At 39.9% G+C, this 19936-nt stretch overlaps 1 protein-coding gene across 8 annotated transcripts in view; it reads right to left on the reverse strand.

The window, feature by feature from the left end:
• Window positions 1-423: 423 nt before the first annotated feature.
• Window positions 424-19936, reverse strand: part of ATG5 (autophagy related 5) — a 145716-nt gene continuing 126203 nt past the window's right edge. For all 8 annotated transcript variants that reach the window (XM_045011594.1, XM_045011598.1, XM_045011597.1 and 5 more), the window contains exon 8: window positions 424-2781. In XM_045011594.1, coding sequence (XP_044867529.1) covers window positions 2645-2781 — 137 coding nt within the window. In that variant the 3' untranslated portion in view covers window positions 424-2644. The remainder of the gene's footprint in view (window positions 2782-19936) is intronic.

Consider the following 19936-nt stretch of genomic DNA (forward strand, 5'->3'; position numbering starts at 1 on the left):
TTCATCATGTAGAACAACAGAAATACTACTTTTGATTTTGACTAGTTTAGAGTGAGTTTGTTTTCTCAAGAGTTATATCATTTCAATCTTAAAAGTAACACTTAAATTAGACCTCAATATATTTTCTATTCATATCAGATCTGACAACATTCATACATAAATGCAGTAAAAATAAAACTATTCTGAAATGCAGAAAGAAACACCCCTGTGATTAAACTCAGATTAAGTAAGCACCTCATTTCATTCTTGTGATGTAGGTCTTTTGTTTAGATACGTAACTTCACCAGTTCTATATGTAAATTAGACAATTAAACCACATTTGCTATACTTTAAATATCTTTCCCCCTTAGTCACCACATATCACAAAACGTTTTTAGTGCCATTATGCTTATTATTTTTACTGAAAAATAAAGAGACTCAAACTTTATTTTATTTTTTAATAAACCGTAAGGTTGAAATAGTTAAAATAAAAAGAAACAATATATCAAAGCCAAGCATTACATTTTTGTCTTTGTTCCATATCAGGCTTTAGAGACTTGACTCACTACTGAGAAAGGGCCTTGAGAAGAGACCCAGATATTTAAAATGCTGGTGTCATACAAACAGAGCATGTGTAAAGACTGGCAATGGCTTAATACCATTTATTTTTAAACAGATGAAATAGTCTTCATAGCTCATTTAATGTGCTGCCTCCCTTGAAGTTTTTTATTTTGCCTCACTAATAGAAAAAAATATATTATATCAGTGCCTACAAGCCTTCCTTTTATATGAATGCTCTACAGAATATTTGTTCTCCCCTTTGAATTTCTCCAGGATATTTAGACACCTTCGCTTGAGAAAATTTGAAAGAAATCAGTCAAAATATTGTGGAGGAAACTCCAAACATAAATGGAAACTAGAATCCTTCAACAATATCGTCCAGCCGTAACTGAACTATATATCCATTCTGAATAAAACAGAGGTCAACATATTTTTCAGTTTTTTAATCCCTACAAATCCACAGATTAAGATGTAGCTATTTCACTATTCCTTTCCCCCCTTGACTTTCCTTAATTATATTTCCTCATTTACATACACTGTTAAAAAAATCCTTTTGTTTCGAATTTACTTGGTCATACTGTCTTTTCCTTTAGGGTTTTATGTTTTTTTCTGTCCTCATCTTCACTTTATGTCAATGCTGTTTCTCTCATTTCTTTGTGTATGAGGGTTTTTTTTTAATCAAATACAGGTAAGTGCTCCTAAAAAGGGGACTGGGAGGGAGTGGGGGCAGAGAGCAGTGTGAGCTATAAGGATATTTGCAAGTCAAAATTTCAGTAATAACTGCAAATGTTTTCTCTCTTTTTTTTGTGTGGAGAAAATAACATGTTCCTTTAAGAAAACATTTACATGACAATATGCTTACAACATACCCCTGTCTGCAGCAACCAAGAATAAGCAGACAGAGTAATATGGCTCATGACAAGATGAATGCAATAAAAAATAAAATAAAAGAAAAGGTAGGATCGCTGTAGCAACTGCAATGATGTAATAAAAATTTACAAAAATTGGAGCATGAGTTCCAGTAACCTATAAATATATTTGGTAAATGAAGCAAAATCTATTGCAATGAGATTATAAAATGTTGATACTTCATGTGCCGATTGCCATGGGACCACATTAGGAAACTGAACTCACAATGAGAACTAGCTCAGAAAAGGCTCAATTTTCCAATATTCAAAATTGTTCAAAAACAGTACATCTGTTTATCATATTGTCATGTGACCAATTTCTAATCTATAGGAATAAATAGAATGGTATGATAATCTGCAACATTCTTTTACATTTTTATTGATTAAAGAAAAAATTATCTCAGAAGACATTTTAAATTATCAGAAGAATGCCACAACAGCTTCTGAGCAAATTATCCTACACCATTCCACTGAAAACTAGTTTGAATGATAAACTTACACCAGAGTATATTCAGTGACAAACTGCATATAAATCAAAAACACTTGCGACTAAGTTGTGCATGTTCTTAAATGACAAAATATATGTTCAGAGGTTTTATTTAAAAATTTCTCACTGCTTGTTATCAAAGTTAAAGACAGTTTTCATACCAATTGACATACTGTAAACATATGAAATTCCTATTAAGGAAATCTGGGTTTACTGTAACTTGATCTTTTACAAAAAGTTACTAGAAGTTATTGTTAACATAATTTCTCTTGGTGTCTAATTTTCTAGAAAATTAAACCAATGTTTCCACTCTAACCAAAGCTGAAATATTGTCACATTAGGAAAAACCCTTCTTTATTTGTTAATCAGAAATACAAATCAAGTGGCACATATTTCCATTTGCTCTTCAGGCTAATAGTTTCAGCTTCATTATATTTTACAAGAAAACAGCAGACTTTCAATGGTCCTGTAAAGTCTTTCATGTCACAACTGAGGTTTAATGACGGCAGTGGAGAAAAGCAGTGGTGATGCAAACTAAGACCAGCCCAATTGTCCTTATCTAGTGATGGGATCTTTTTTCCTGTTTGGCTTGCAGCAGTGAGGTTTTTCTGGTCAGGTTGCCTCCACCAAGCCTGACATAAGTAAAAGGTTGACATGCCCTGGTAAATCCAGCCTGAGGATAATCCTTATATCTGATACAGCTGATTCTTCAATCTGTAGGTTGGGGAATAATACTAATGTGAAGAAAATTATCAGGATAGCTCATATGTTCACTTAGCCACTGTACTGGTGTCTCAAGCATCGGCTCAATTCCATGAACCATCACTTGATTCTTCTTTTCTCCATCTAATGCAAAGAAAAATAAAGACCACTTATCAATTCACAGTTCAAAACAGCTTTAAGTTTAATTTACTGTATGCTGAAAGTCATTGCAGTGATAAAGTGATTAATGGCTTGCTACTACACATTTAACTGAACGAAGAGCAGGAAACATTGACATGGAGAAAGTTGAAACTGCAGTTTGCATCATCTAAAACAGAAACTGAGTTAAAATGAATTCTGAGAAATTCTGTTACAGTGAAATAATGAAAGTGTCCATTACTTACAGTTCTCTCCGACAGTAATGATTTGTTCTTAATAAAATTATAAAGACACCTCCACCTTCCCCAGCTACAGATATCACACTTAAAAATCTGCTCAAATGACGTGTCTTGCTTTAGTTAAGAAAAATATAGCTGTCAAAACTAAAGAACATGAACCCCCAAGCTTAATAGTTAATTTTCATGCTTTTATAGGGGTTCTACTGAAACAGAAGTAACACACAAAATAAGACACTATATCTATTTCAAATAACTGGAATATTTCTGGAGTACACTTGTTTTAATAAGAATTACTAAATTTAAAGACTATGGCAGCATTATCAAGAGTTACTCAGAAAGTTAACTGAATTAGTCCAATTTCTCACTTAGTTTCATCTATTGGGATAACTATGCTAGCAAGTGATTCCTAGTTCAAGAGGGATACAAGCTAAGAATATTTCAATTCTCTTTACTTATACTTGTCCTGAAGGATGAAAAAGCTCCGATCCTTAAATTTAAAGGATGGGAACCAGCTAAAATCGTGACCTGATGGCCACATGCTGAGTCAAAACTAGCTTTAAAAAAGCTTGACAGATTGAGTCTTGAAATGAGAAGTAAGGTAATTTGAGATCTGCTTCAAAAGGTGGTTAAAGAAAAGAAACCAGTGACCTTTTAATGTTTAGATGCCAAATTCAGACATCCTTATACTATAGGAATCTACCATAGAGAAATCTGTACACAGTGCGCACAAATGTCACTGCCTTCCCTATACCATCACTTACAAACCTCCCATTTTCCCAACAGAATTGGCTACAGAAAGAATGATTGTGCCACCACAAAATTTATGTATCAGAGGGGTAGCCGTGTTAGTCTGGTTCTGTAGAAGCAGCAAAGAATCCTGTGGCACCTTATAGACTAACAGACGTTTTGCAGCATGAGCTTTCGTGGGTGAATACCCACTTCTTCAGATGCAAGTGGTGGAAATTTCCTGGGGCAGGTATATATAAGCAAGCAAGAAGCAAGCTAGAGATAACGAGGTTAGATCAATCAGGGTGGATGAGGCCCTGTTCCAGCAGCTGAGGTGTGAAAACCAAGGGAGGAGAAACTGGTTCTGTAGTTGGCAAGCCATTCACAGTCTTTGTTTAGTCCTGAGCTGATGGTGTCAAATTTGCAGATGAACTGGAGCTCAGCAGTTTCTCTTTGAAGTCTGGTCCTAAAGTTTTTTTGCTGTAGGATGGCCACCTTAAGATCTGCTATTGTGTGGCCAGGGAGGTTGAAGTGTTCTCCTACAGGTTTTTGTATATTGCCATTCCTAATGTCTGATTTGTGTCCATTTATCCTTTTCCTTAGAGATTGTCCAGTTTGGCCGATGTACATAGCAGAGGGGCATTGCTGGCATATGATGGCATATCTTACATTGGTGGAAGTGCAGGTGAATGAACCGGTGATGTTGTGGCTGATCTGGTTTGGTCCTGTGATGGTGTTGCTGGTGTAGATATGTGGGCAGAGTTGGCATCGAGGTTTGTTGCATGGATTGGTTCCTGAGCTAGAGTTACTATGGTGCGGTGTGCAGTTGCTGGTGATAATATGATTCAGGTTGGCAGGTTGTCTGTGGGCGAGAACTGGTCTGCCACCCAAGGCCTGTGAAAGTGTGGGATCATTGTCCAGGATGGGTTGTAGATCCCTGATGATGCGTTGTAGGGGTTTTAGCTGGGGACTGTATGTGATGGCCAGTGGAGTCCTGTTGGTTTCTTTCTTGGGTTTGTCTTCCAGTAGGAGGCTTCTGGGTACACGTCTGGCTCTGTTGATCTGTTTCCTTATTTCCTCGTGTGGGTACTGTAGTCTTGAGAATGCTTGGTGGAGATTTTCTAGGTGTTGGTCTCTGTCTGCAGGGTTAGAGCAGATACGGTTGTACCTCAGTGCTTGGCTGTAGACAATGGATCTTGTGGTGTGTCCGGGATGGAAGCTGGAGGCATGAAGGTAGGCATAGCGGTCGGTAGGTTTTCGGTATAGGGTGGTGTTGATGTGACCATCACTTATTTGCACCGTGGTGTCTAGGAAGTGGACCTCCCGTGTAGATTGGTCCAGGCTGAGGTTGATGGAGGGGTGGAAGCTGTTGAAATCGTGGTGGAATTTTTCCAGAGTCTCCTTCCCATGGGTCCAGATGATGAAGATGTCATCGATGTAGCGTAGGTAGAGAAGGGGCGTGAGTGGACGGGAGCTGAGGAAGCGTTGTTCCAGGTCGGCCATAAAAATATTGGCATATTGTGGGGCCATACGGGTGCCCATAGCGGTGCCACTGATCTGGAGATATATATTGTCAGCAAATTTGAAATAGTTGTGTGTGAGGATAAAGCCACAGAGCTCAGCAACCAGGTGTGCTGTGGCATCATCAGGGATACTGTTCCTGACAGCTTGTATTCCATCAGTATGTGGGATGTTTGTGTAGAGAGCCTCTACATCCATGGTGGCCAGGATGGTGTTTTCTGGAAGGTCACCAATGCATTGTAGTTTCCTCAGGAAATCAGTGGTGTCACGGAGATAGCTGGGAGTGCTGGTAGCATAGGGTCTGAGTAGAGAGTCTACATATCCAGACAGTCCTTCAGTGAGAGTTCCAATGCCCGAGATGATGGGGCGTCCAGGATTTCCGGGTTTGTGGATCTTGGGTAGTAGATAGAATAACCCTGGTCGGGGCTCTAAGGGTATGTTGATTAGTTCTGGTGTTAGTGTAGGGAGTGTCCTGAGTAGATGGTGCAGTTTCTTAGTGTATTCCTCAGTGGGATCTGAGGAAAGTAGCCTGTAAAATTTAGTATTGGAGAGTTGTCTGGCGGCCTCCTTTTGGTAGTCAGACCTGTTCATGATGACAACAGCACCTCCTTTATCAGCCTCTTTGATTATAATGTCAGGATGGTTTCTGAGGCTGTGGATGGCATTGCGTTCTGCACGACTTAGGTTGTGAGGCAAGCGATGTTGTTTTTCCACAATTTCTGCCTGTGCACGTCGGCGGAAGCATTCAATGTATAGGTCCAGACTGTCATTTCGACCCTCAGGAGGAGTCCATGTGGAGTTCATATATGCCATCATATGCCAGCAATGCCCCTCTGCTATGTACATCGGCCAAACTGGACAATCTCTAAGGAAAAGGATAAATGGACACAAATCAGACATTAGGAATGGCAATATACAAAAACCTGTAGGAGAACACTTCAACCTCCCTGGCCACACAATAGCAGATCTTAAGGTGGCCATCCTACAGCAAAAAAACTTTAGGACCAGACTTCAAAGAGAAACTGCTGAGCTCCAGTTCATCTGCAAATTTGACACCATCAGCTCAGGACTAAACAAAGACTGTGAATGGCTTGCCAACTACAGAACCAGTTTCTCCTCCCTTGGTTTTCACACCTCAGCTGCTGGAACAGGGTCTCATCCACCCTGATTGATCTAACCTCGTTATCTCTAGCTTGCTTCTTGCTTGCTTATATATACCTGCCCCAGGAAATTTCCACCACTTGCATCTGAAGAAGTGGGTATTCACCCACGAAAGCTCATGCTGCAAAACGTCTGTTAGTCTATAAGGTGCCACAGGATTCTTTGCACAAAATTTATGTAAGATAGCAGAATCTAGGAAATGAAGGCAAACTTGCTGGCTCTGTCAGGCAAAGGGCTGGTTATAACATGGTTCCTAATACATAGCATAGATAGGATCTTAACTGTGTTTTGTAACCAGGATAAAGCCTTGCCAACCCTGTCATAACATGTTCTGATAGCTGGTCTGCATGGGTATCTGTGTCCTCACTACAGTTCAAATAATGCTAGCAACAGCTATGCTTGAACCTGGTTGTTGCTAGCATGAAATTGGTTTCATAAAGCTACTAGACAGGGATTCTTGCCCAAAGTACTGCATTATAGATTACCTACAGGGTATTATATATTCCATTTTGGTTAAAATAGTTCAGTGTTTAAAAAAATAAAAACCATGTCCACATACAAAGAAACCATCCCACAAAATCCTTGATTAAACACATTACTTATTAGTTTGGTTTAACCTTAGGCCTTGGTTCTACAAATGCATGTCTGCAAGTACTCCCACTCAATTCAGTGGAACTACCTATTTGCATAAATGTTTGCAGGTGTGGACAGCGCATAAAATGGGAGTGCTGCCATTTTAAAATAAGATACGATAATTCAGACTAACAGACATTTTGCTGGGTTTGAAACATTATCTGTCAAGCTGTCATCAATATACAGGGCCAATGGTACATAAGAAATGATAGCTTGCACTAACCATGTGTTTACCATGGGAAGGTGGGATGCTTTTAATATGGTTAAAATAAACATTTCTTACCAAATATTGCAATATTTTTTACAGCTTTCAAAATGCAGCTTCATTATAATATCCTTTTGGCTCGTTACCTTTGCTATAAAATAATTTCTTCAGCAAATTATTTATTTTTAGGAAACAATTCCACCTTATTCTATATTAAGTGTTATTTATCCAAGGAGGTTTTTCTGGAGTGACTATTACTTCTGGACTTTGATGCACTGGTACAGTGTGACCAATCCACATAACTTGAGGAGCAAATGCATTTGGCTTGAGTGAAAAATGAATAATGGGAGCATGACGTTTCATTCCACAAACCAGTAACCTATATTGTTCCAAGATATTTGGTCATGGTAACATTTCACTGTCATCAAAATAAATCATATAATTTAAATATTGCAAGACTCACTGTTACAGTGTTTTTATTACAAAAATGTTCGGTTGAATATTCAAAGGAGACCTATAATATTAGTGTTATTTTAAATATACTTTATGCTTAAGGTCAATCATTGTTTATAAGATTAAGTTTTCTTTCCCCCTTTTTTCAGGCAAACATAAATAAGGGCTACCATTTCATGTTTTCCTCTATTTAATCAAATGATAACACAATTTGTAATGCTCAAATTTAAACAACATGTTTTATTGCAGAATCAAGAAGTATGATAGTGAGGAAAATGGTTTTGACAGGTTTTCAATAGTAAAAGGGAAATGCCAGAAAATATGGTCAAAGCAAACTGATTTTTCATACAAATTCTCTATGATACAGTGCAAATATCTTCAAGTACTTAATATATTGACAAAATGTCTCCACAACTAGATATCTTCAAAACAATAATTCATAACTACAACATGTATTTATATAGCTGTCAGTCCTATTATTTTTGCATGTCTATGATTCTAGTGAGGATGAAATTGTAGATTAATGTGACTGGATTGAGCCAAGAAAAATTAGGGCAGGTAAACAGACACACAGCTCTACCTCTTGGCTCACATCTGCTAAAACTCATAACATTTATAATACACATTCTCCAGTCTTCAGTGCTTTAATAAATAAAGATTAAGAAAAAAGAAACAGTTTAAGGATGTTCCACAAACTAAGAAAATATGTGCAATCAGACAGGTAAATTAGGACTGACATGGCTTATCTGAACTCACCTATTGTAAACTGCCAGTGGCTAATGACATTACAGCTGCAATTTATAAGCTAAATCACCCTTAATGAATGAACTATTTTCAATTTCTTATTGTCAGACATCACAGTCCAAAAAACCAGAGATGAATAGAAAGAGCACTTAAATCATAGCTACATCAAAAAGTCTCTTTTAAAGGAGAACTCCAGTAGTTTTAAACACTTAGATAAGCAAATATTTTTATATTATTACAGGCAACATTGTTGGGGAGGGCCTTAACTATAGGAGTTTACATTATAAGCCTCTATTTTCAATGACTTATAACTTTATCAAACTCTATTTGATCAGATAGTTTCAGATAGAAATTTTCCATGCATGGTCTCTGCCTCAGGCTGATTTTTTTTTCCAATTCTTTTTGAGACTGTGGTTAAGGAAAAATACGTAATTTTGTAAATGTTACAACATTTTTTCTAATAATTTATTTGAAGATCTTTAGTACCTCCACAGTTTTGAATAGGGACTTAAAATTGGCAGGGTGATTGTCCTTGGATCAGGGAAGTCTTTTACTGTCCCTATGAAAATCCACAAATCTAGATCTGGCTGAGACATAAACCTCTAACCATCTCTTTGCTAGAGACTTGCTGTTCAGAACATTATATTTGCATCAAACATACTACCAAGCCACATCCTGCTCTCTAAGGGTATGTCTATACTACACGTGAAGTTATGATTGTAGCATGGATAGACAAACCTGGATAGCTCTAGTTTAGATAAAACGGGTAACAGCAGTAGTGTAGACGTGGTGACATGGGCTTCAGCATGGGCTGGCAACCAAAATACAAGCCTAGTGGAAACCCTGGGTACAATCTGGTTGCTAACCTATGCTGAAGTCCATGCTGTCACATCTATACTACTATTGTTACAACTTCACTTGCAGTGTAGACATATTCTAAAGGCTTTGGAAAACAGACAAAACAGCAGCTGCAAAATACTCTTTTGGCCTAAGGGAAAGTGAGCTGGGCTAGGAGCCAGAAGACGACCATGAGTTCTAGTCTCTGCTCCTCTACTGACTACTATTCATATGTTTGTATACTTCACAGTCCTCATTATTGAGGAAAGCTTCATATTCCTATCTTACAAGGCAGGCCAGGCAGTCTCCCTCCTCCTTCCTGACCCCGTCTTACAGATGGTGTAGCATACAAATAAATTACTTCAGAGACTATTAAGTTTACACAGTCAAGCACTGTACAACAGGAAATTCCAGAATTAAAGTTTCTCATGTAACTTTAATATGTGTATGTATATAGAGTAGAATAAAGTAATCACATACTATTTATCCTACTGGACTGCTGTCCTATTTAGTGCACAGGATGAACAGTTAATTAGATCGAGGACTGAAATGGCTAGAAAGGTGAATCCATTAACCCTGTCAGAACAATAAATAGATCCCAAGAAAGGTGACAGATCTCTGATTGGGAGGTATATCTTCATAAGGCCCTTTAGGAATCCAGCTACTGTAGGTGTGTAAATATGGAATACCCCTGAACTGGAGGGTGCAAAACAGAGACGACTGCTATGTGAGCCCTCAGGGAGCTCACTGACAGTCCAGAGTTCTTTGAAGTATTAAGTATGTCTGATATCTGTGCCAGATAATTGCACCCAAAGCACAAATCTATTCCATTTAACAGCATAAATATTCCTCTCAGAGCCTTTTCTATACTGTGACTTATCATGTTTTGTACGTCAGATGCACAGATTTCCTCCATAGAAGTCAGCCAGCAAATATCCATGTCATGAGATGCAGGAAACATGGATTCAGATGGAGGATTTGATCACATCTGTGATATCACATCTGGTAGGAGAAGCAACTATATTGGAGGTTGCATGTAGAGATTCTTCAGTACTTGGACCTAAATTGTCCCAGCCACATTGGAGGTACTATGATAATTTTGGCAAAGTCCTGCCTGAACTTTCTGAAAATGCTTGGGATTAATGGAATTGGAGGGTGAAAATACATCAGGCCTGAGGACCATGTTATCATAATGGCATTGGATAGGGATTACCTGACTTTGTCCCACTCTGGAGCAAAATTTTCAACACTTCTTGTTTTCTCTGGCAGCAAAGGGGTATTTGGATGGATAACACCACTTCAGAAACACATATTGTATTCTGTTGTCATTTATCAGCTACTCATGGTCGCTTGAAAATTGTCTACTGAGGTGATCTACCAGCATATTCTGTAATCCTTGCAAGTGGTACTGCTCTCAGGGTAGTTTTCTGGTGGATACAAAAGTTCCACAGACTTGCAGCCTTCTGGCAGAGTGGATATTGCTATCCCTGGCTTTTTTATATAAACCTGGCTGTAGGGTTGTCTTTCACAATATGACTTGTCAGTCATTTTAGAAGCTGGAGAAAAGCTGAGCACCCAACAAATGGCTCTTAGCTCCAAGACATTTATATGAAGTCCTGCTCCCACAAAACTTGTGTTTTAGTGTTGTTTACATGGGCTATCCATCCTAGTGTGGTGGCATCTGTTACCACAGTCTTTGATGGTAATGGAGGGGGTAAAGACATTCCTTTGCAGACTTTCTACAAATGTAATGACAAGCCTTCTGGTGGAATGTGTACTAATATATCTAGGTAATATCTGCTTGGCTAATATATAGACTTCAGCCATACTTCCATGCATATAAGGTAAGGTCTGGCGTGCTGAGTTGTGCATATCCGGAGGCCATGCAGGAGGTTCTCACCGATGTTCTGGGGTGAGTTTCTAGGTGGATGAATACATCTAGTATAGCTTGAAGTCTTTCCTGTGGTAGATAAAGCCACTGCTGATGTGGAGTCCAGCATAGTTCTTATAAACTCTATCCTTTTGATGGAGTCAGTATTGGGCTTTTCTCCATTTACTTTCAGGCCTAGAGAGGCAAAATGATGCAGAGTCCTTTGATCAGAGTCTGTTACTCGTTGATGCAATGTTCCATGAATGAGACGCTGATCCAAATATGGGAACAACTGGCCTCTTTGTTTCCCGAGGTAATCTGCCACTACCAATAGGCATTTCCTAAATTCCCATGGTGCTGTTGATAAGCCAAATGGTAGCACCCTATACTGATAGTGGGAACTGCCCACCTGAAACCTCAAATACCTTCTCTGGGTAGGGTGAACTGCTATATGAAAGTAGCCTGGAGTTTGAGAGCTGTACACCTTGAGTTTGGATCTATGGTTGGAATTATTGAGGCAATAGTCACCATTCCGAACTTGAAGGTGTTCATTTGTCTCTGATCACTATAGGGCACCAGCAGTCTTTTTGGAAATCAAAGTAACAAGAATCAAACCCTTTCCCTGTGTTCTTGAGAGACTTTATCCACTTCTTTGAGATTTAGAAGTGATTGCACCTACTGACATAGGATGCTCTCAGGAGACAAAGTTCCAGAAACAGGATGGGGAAGGCGGGTGGGAGGGGATCTCAAACTAAATGGAAAAGCCTACCTCCTGATTTACAGGATCCAGTGGTTCACAGTGATGGTGCTCCAGAACCCACTGAAATTAAAAATGATTCCCAAATTGAGGGGATATAACTAGAAGATACAAATGAATTTGCATGCCATTCCCAATCAAGAAATCAAATCTGTTGCCGTGATGCAAACTAATAAAGCTCCCTTGTGAGGTGGAGAAGGGGATTTAGCTCTGGACTGGGAAGCAAACATTGGTCTTCTGGTGTGGTACATTCCCCACATAGCTCAAAAAGACCAAGGATATGGATAGGTGTAAGGGGAAGGTGACCAAAGGGGAGGATAACTGCCTCCTCTAGCATCAGCGGTACTAACCAAAAGAAACTCAGGGGGATTCTACTAAGTCCAAAAAAACCCCACCTCAGCTTTTGACTCCCCTTGAGCCTCAGAGGAAAAGAGTAGCACAAGGCCCAAAAAGGGTCCTTCTAGCACTAAGTAGTGCTGCAGGACCACCTTTCTCAGCATCCCTTAAATCAACTGGTACCAGCCTCTTGGCACTGAGGCCCCCAATACTGATATCTCTGGTACTATCTACTTTGGTATAAATGCCATCTACTCACCTATCCTTGGCAACAAAATATTTGTGACTAAATTCCTATATGTTGTTGAAAGACCTATTGTGTCTCTTCGGTACTGGACTCCTCATTATTAGGAGTGATCAAACTGCCTCCTCTAGCATCAGCGGTACTAACCAAAGCACAGTCTAATGGAGATTCCTGCACACCAGCTGATACAGCTCCTCCTCTGGGTGAGGACTATTCATTTACCTCCTCCGGCTCTAAGGGGAAGTAGGAAGGCTTGTTAAGAGTGCTTTAACTTTTTCTTTATTCCTGTGTGTTTAATAAAATATTTTTAGTAGTGCTTGCTACCATGGGAGTTAACCACCTATAATAATGCAAAACCCAAACCAAACTGAACTGTTTAAAGTTTTAGAAATTAAATAAGTGTTTTAGAATGCCTTATACCTGGTTGGGCTCACTACACCACCCCTACCAACACAACAGTCAGCCACACAACTTCATGCACGTATCATTTAAAAAAAAAATTTTTTTTTCACAACAATCTTTTCTTGTATTCCTTCTCTCACAAGTATGGAATTGCTCCCCTAACCGTATGCTGCCTTAGCTATTAGTCCTGGATCAATGACAGAATTAGAAGTTCAGCAGTTTGTAAAACATCAGGACCAGAAATGGAAGCTTTATACCCTAGATACTCAGGAATCTCCCCCAAACTATTGCAGTGGGAAAAAAGCACTTGTTTCTAGCCTGAATAGAACATACTTTAAACACACCTTAACTACTACATCATTCTTGCCAAAAAAAAAAAGTTTAGATTTTTTAGAGGTTTCATAAATTTATAAAAACAATTTATCTTCACCTCTGAATCCTGTACAGCTGACTTCATGGATCTAGGTCAACCTGAATACAAAGCTAGGGAGCTAAATATACCATGTATCCATTTCTTTAAACTAAAATATTTTCAAAAACAATTTTTGAATAAATGCTAGTATAGATAGAACAAATGCTGAGATTACATGGTAAGGTTTTATTAGCAATAGTTTGCAAGGACATATATAGCTTCATCATTTTCAACAATATGGGTTATCCCAAAAACTCAAAGCAATAAAACCTCCCACACCATCATGCCATCAAATATTCTTTATGAATATGTATACAAAAACACACATACCTCCCCCGCACATACATTCTCTCTCTCTCTCTCTCTCTCTCACACACACACACTTCAAGAATGCTGGCAAGGACTTTATTCTTAACCACAATTATTTTTTTGCTTAATATTTGTTAAGCTACCATGTTTAAAATCATGGATACAATCATGCTTTAATTCTAATGTGTGTATTTTTGATGTACTTTTCAGCTAATCAAGTAACGATGACCATTTGTAAGATGGAAAACTGGATGGATGGATTACTTGTATTGCCAGCTAAGTGAAAATACAGCAAATGGTAACAGGGGCTTACTTATTTTCATCAAAGCAGAATAACTGTCTAGTTTATCTTCAAGGGTTAATAAAGTCCTCAGAGTAGGACATTCAAAAGTAATTATAGTAATAGGTTAAAAACATTTGCCTGCAAGGTGATGGGAAATTTATACAGAACAAAAGCTTAATGGTTACCATGTCATGTTTATACCATTTCATATTTAACTAGAGAAAAAAAGAAGCTGATTTGCCATTTTTGCTACATTATTTTACATATAATACTGTTCTACGTTCTTTAATAAGTTCTTAAATTGACAAGCAAAGTAGAACAACAAATGGAGATGAGCTACTCAATTAACCTAAGAGAGTCTGGTGAGTTTTGTTCTGTGTCTGACAAATTCTTTAACCTTTGTAAAAATTCAGCTAATTGAATCCATAGATGTGAAAACCACAGGCTGAAGTCTGTACTGCATACATCATGCTGAAGGATTTCTGCCTCAGCCATGGCGGTAATAGTCAGTGAGGTCAGGTCAAAGAGGGTTAAACCAAGTCAGGATATAGCCAAAGGAATACATCAAACACGGATTTTAAAAGGGCAATTAATCTTAGACAGAAATGCTTCCTGGGGAATGAGATCTCAATCTTAAGAGCACACTACATGATGTAGCAGTAAAAATGTACATATACAAGCTTAGAGAGCTTTCATCCTGTGATCACAAACAGAAGGGGAGTGCTGTTTATCAGAGAAATACAAACCCTTTCTAAAATACTTACATTAACTTCTTCCGGGCCTGAACTTATTGAGAAATAAAGGCCTTAATGAATGCATAATATAGTTTGCACACACACATCAAGTATCATTTTCTGTATATGGACTGCAAGTATTTTTGCACTGCTACTGCCTGAAAATGTTTACTGAACTCTGCAATGGCAAAACTGTTCCAGTTATTCCTGAGAATTTAAGGAAGGGTGGGTGGAGAGGTATAAGGTAGTTGCATTATAGATCAGTGGTAGCTGCTCCATAGTTAAGATTCCAAATGAGTTTTCATTTATAAATCTTACTTTGGTCCTTATGCTCCTTTTAAATCTCCTAAAAAATCAGCTTCAGTTAGTAGATGCCAGACTTGAACTGAATCAGATAAATGATTAAACTTAGTTCACTGAACTCTTGTAAGCAGACATTTACGTTTGCAAAAGGTAACAGGATTTACAAAGCAAATCTAAAAGTTAATATTTTTAATTAGTAATGTTAGGACTCATTAGCTCTAGGAAGCTTAATAATATCAAATGACTGCTTGAGACCTTAGCTTTGATGTAAAGAGAAGTGTCTAGCCTTTTTTTCACAGAAATACACTTCAGAATGCCAGCCAGTCATGGGAGAGGCCTGTTAAGGAAAGGAGGAGAATTTTTCCACAAAAATGAAGTTAATCAGATAAACTATTAGTAAACTGAGACACTTAAGACGGTGGTGGTGATCAGAGTTAGAAGATTCTGCTACATCCTAGCTTTAGAACAGAGTGAGAGACAATAAAAGCTATGTTTAGTGGATTGATCTATTCCATGGTAGTGATGAGGCTGTTACCTGCTCTTCCCACCTATAGGGAGCCAGGGTGGCTTCCCTCCAAACTTGAGGGTAAAGAGCCACTCTCTCAGCCTGAGTGGGTGGGGCCAGGCCAAGCTTACTCCACCCCCCCGGAAGGGGAGGGGTGGAACAGGAAGTACAAGGGGCGGGGCCCTACCACCAGCTGTTCCCTCCAGACCTTGCTGCCACGCCAGGGGAGGCCCTGGACCAGGAGGAATGACTGGGGCTACCAGGGCTGTCCGCCACTGAGTACTCGGAGGAACTGGAGGAGCCTGACGCGGAGTGGGAGCTGGAGCTGCCAGCAGCTGAGTACCAGGATGAGCTGGAGGGACTCGCTCAAGCAACTGGGTAGGAAGTAGCCCAGGGACAGAATTGCACAGTGCAGTGAGTCTATTTCAGGGTTTCTCAAACAGGGGTCCCCACTTGTGTAGGGAAAGCCCCTGGTGGGCCGGGCCGGTGTGTTTACCTGCCCCATCTGCAGGTCCGGCCAATTGTGGCTCCCACTGGCCCAGAACAGCAATCCACAGCCAGTGGGAGCTGCGATCGGCCGGACCTGCGGACAGGGCAGGTAAACACACTGGCCCGGCCCACCAGGGGCTTTCCCTACACAAGCGGTGACCCCTGTTTGAGAAACCCTGGTCTATTTGGTCAGCGTGTTGCAGAAGGAACCCCGCCACTGTCAGGGCCTTGGGCCGGAACGCAGTGGAGTTGGGTGGGCCTGCATTCCCCTACCCCGGCCAGCCCGTCTTGGGGAGCAGAATCCCAACAACGCTACAGACCTTTGCCAGTGCTCCTCCCTCCGATAATTCCCCAGTGACAGAGGCATGACCCAGGCCGGCCAGTGAGGCAGTAGCTCCCCACCGCCCCCTAGCACTCCGGTGGGCCAACAGACACAGATCACCCCACCATTTCCCCTGAGCTCCTCTTTTTCCAGGACTCTTGCTTCTTTTGTTGATTTCTTACCATAAGGGGCTAACTTCCTACGACGTTTAGGGGGTCTGCAGGATATGTAGATGTAGAAGGAGCAGTGGGAAAAGGAGAAAGAGGAGGATTGCAAAAAGGGAGCATGAGGCTCAACATCAAGGGGTGCATTGCACTCTATAGACACATTAAGGGGGCCTATCAGATTCGCTCCCCAAAACAGTGTTGGGGCCACAATTCCCATATCATGCTCTAAGCATTGGCATCTTTTCTGGAGGCCCCACCCCCTGCAAACCTTATAGGATTGTTGCCTTCTCCCAAAAACTTCAGTAGGTTCATTGGGGAATCCCTCACAATCACCTCTCCCCAACTGTCAGTCTGTGAGGCCCAATGCAGGGTTTTCAAACTTTTCATGGTAGTGACACCTCATTCAAAGTAAAAAATTGTCAACCCCCTTTATATTTTGTATTCTCATAGCAAATATATCAGTGATAACAATGCTAAACCTACATAATTTATTAACGTGTTTTGAGAGATTGACAGAGAATATTTAGTCTTGACAGGTAAGGGTGTACAGGGAGTAGGAGAGAGAGGATTTTCTTTGCTTTACATTGCCATACGATTTTCAACACCTCACAACCACTCTGATTGACTTTCATGACCCTGTTGAAGGTCACAAACCACCAGTTGAGAAACATCTGCCTAACAGATAGGACACTAGGCTGTTAGGAGACCTGGGTTGTATTTCAGGCTTTGCCTACCCGCTGTGTAACCTCTGACAGGCCACGGCTGTGCTTCCATTTCCCCTCCTTCCTTTGTCTATCTTGTCTATTTTAACTGTAAACTATTTAGGACAGGGATTGCATGTCTGTACAATGCCTAGCACAAAACCGTCCCAATCTTGGTTGGGGCTTCCAAAAACTACTATAACAGACAAATAATAATTAGCAAGGAGTCTTGTGGCACCTTATAGACTAACAGACGTTTGGGAGCATGAGCTTTCATGGGTGAATACCCACTTCGTTGGATGCATCTGACGAAGTGGGTATTCACCCACGAAAGCTCATGCTCCCAAACATCTGTTAGTCTATAAGGTGCCACAAGACTCTTTGCTGCTTTTACAGATCCAGACTAACACAGCTACCCCTCTGATAAATAATAATTAGTGCTTGTCAGAAAAACCTCTGAAACAGGTTTGTAGGAAATTGTAAAACTCAAAATGTTCCGCCAAGACAGTCTGATTTCAATAAAGTTCCTTTGGAAACCAAGGTGTCCAGGCTCTGTAGCTCCTGGCCAGTTACCAGGCAGATTCCCCCAAAGAGAAGGCTCCATCCCCTTTTCACAGAAAATTTTAAAGTTTTTGATTTTTATTCCAGTTTGGAATTAAATTAAATTAAGAAATAGCTAAATCTTCTGTGAAATGGAATACGTATCTTCACCCAGCTCTAATAATATGAGGTTTGGCAGATCTTGCTGTGCCTGAAGAGAGTCATTGGCCCTCTGACAAGCTTAAACAGAATAAGCTTGAGACTGACAATAAGAAAACATATTGGCTGGCTGACTATACAGTTTAGCTCAGGGTTGAACACGTTTCTTAAGACCGCTCAAGGGACTGCTCTGAGGCCCCCTATCCTAAGCTTCTCATCTCTCCATTTCTCCATTGTCTTGTGCACAAGCACATACCTCTGAAATACTCCTAAATTCTATAGACCTTAGCAAAACTGCTGGATGAAAGAGGAAAGTTCAGGAAGGGGGCTGGGGTTCACAGAAAGGAAGAACTCCCCAGTAATGTTTGTCATCCTCATTAACCTTAGTCTCACTGGTAATTCACCATTCGCTATATTTTAAACAAGTTTTTGTAGTCTCATTAGAAGCCTAATATGCCTGCTTTGGCAAAATTGACTGTCTGGCCCCTGAGTCTAATTTTGTCTTAGAAGCCTATTAAGACTGTGAAGGAGCCCTCAAAGAATCTACTAAGGTTCACAGCAGGGATGGATTGAATACCTCAGAGTCCCTAAGGCTCAGAGGGAAAGCTTATGAGCCTTTTAAGCTGACAATGAGGGCTCATGAGCTTTAAGTCTCACAGTGAGTCTCTGTTATGATATGCCTCCAACTGCTTGTAGAGGATGTAGTGTGGAAAGGACCGTAACCATCCTCAGAAGGCTCATAAAGAGAGTAGGATGAAGGCCCCTTGATGATCCACCTAAGGCTTGTGGGCTGCCATTTTCCCAGAGATCACTGGAGACCCCTCCAACCTCCAAAAGGGTGTAAAAATTGGTAGGCTCCTGGCATGGCTCAGAAGGCTTGGCAGGCAGTCAATGGACTTACCCCTGTTTTACTTAAGGTCCCAATGAGATGTGCTCCCCCTGTTAAGGAGGTTGGATTAGCTAGGCAATTCAGAAAGTCGGGAAGGAAAAAGTAATGTGCCTTGTATAAAAGCCTCCTTTTTAAAGTCCTATGACAGAAACGCTAACTCAAAACAGATTTAGAAAGGTTGCAGGCACATCTCAATGGTTAGAGTATAAATCATCTTTCAGTGACAGTTTTAAAAAAGCAAATGCATATATAATGGATTATGTATATATTATAAGTGTATAAATTATAGAAACCCAGAAAATTAGTGTGAAACTTAAAAATAATGCAATCTTTTGAAAGCGTGAACATACACAATTAAAATAGCCATACTACCCTAACTTTACCCCCACAGAAATGTCAGCCTACCATCTTCTCCATCTTTAAATGTAGAATATTGGGCTCTATTATTCAGATATTTAGGCCCTATGATTCCATGAGGCAAGTAGTTATCCAAGTGTCATAGCAGTGTCTCCATATACATATCCCATATACCCAGATCATGAAATCATAACACTTACACAAAAAGTGCAAGAGTTAAAGTAGTTACAAGTTACCACATTTATTATTAGAGACATTATTATAGAAAAAGTCTAGAACTAATGATGTGGGGTGCACATTTTTAAATATGCTACATCTCTAGAAGGGAAAATAACTCTGCCCCAAAGAGATGTTAAGATAGTTTTCAAGAATGAGAGTTAAATGTTAGAAACACAAAACAGAGAGAGAAAGTTATACTTAGAAGTATTTCTATACTTCAAAATGTTTGGGTCTCTTCTAAGTTTACTCTCAACTCTGAATTTTCTGGATTTCTATAATTTGTTTTTGCTTTTTTAAATGTAATGGTACTATAGGTAATATGAAGGTAATAGAATACAACTAACATAAAGGTAATAGAAACCACTAACATAAAACTTAAAAACATTGGGTAAAATTTACAAAAGGCCAAAAGTTACTTAGGAGTCTTAAGTCCCATTTTCAAAAGTGATTGGTTAGGCACATAGGTGCCGGCTTCCTCCTTTCCTGGGGGTGCTAAAATCCCCATTCAGACTCAGGCCCAACCCCCACTCTACCCCTTCCCCCTAAAGCCCCCCCCCCACCTCTTCCCACCCAGTTCCACCCCCTTCCCGTCTCTGCTCCTTCCCCTTCCTCCGAGCACCTCC

This window comes from Mauremys mutica, chromosome 3 (genome assembly GCF_020497125.1).
Source record: "Mauremys mutica isolate MM-2020 ecotype Southern chromosome 3, ASM2049712v1, whole genome shotgun sequence".
NCBI classification, from domain to species: domain Eukaryota; kingdom Metazoa; phylum Chordata; order Testudines; family Geoemydidae; genus Mauremys; species Mauremys mutica.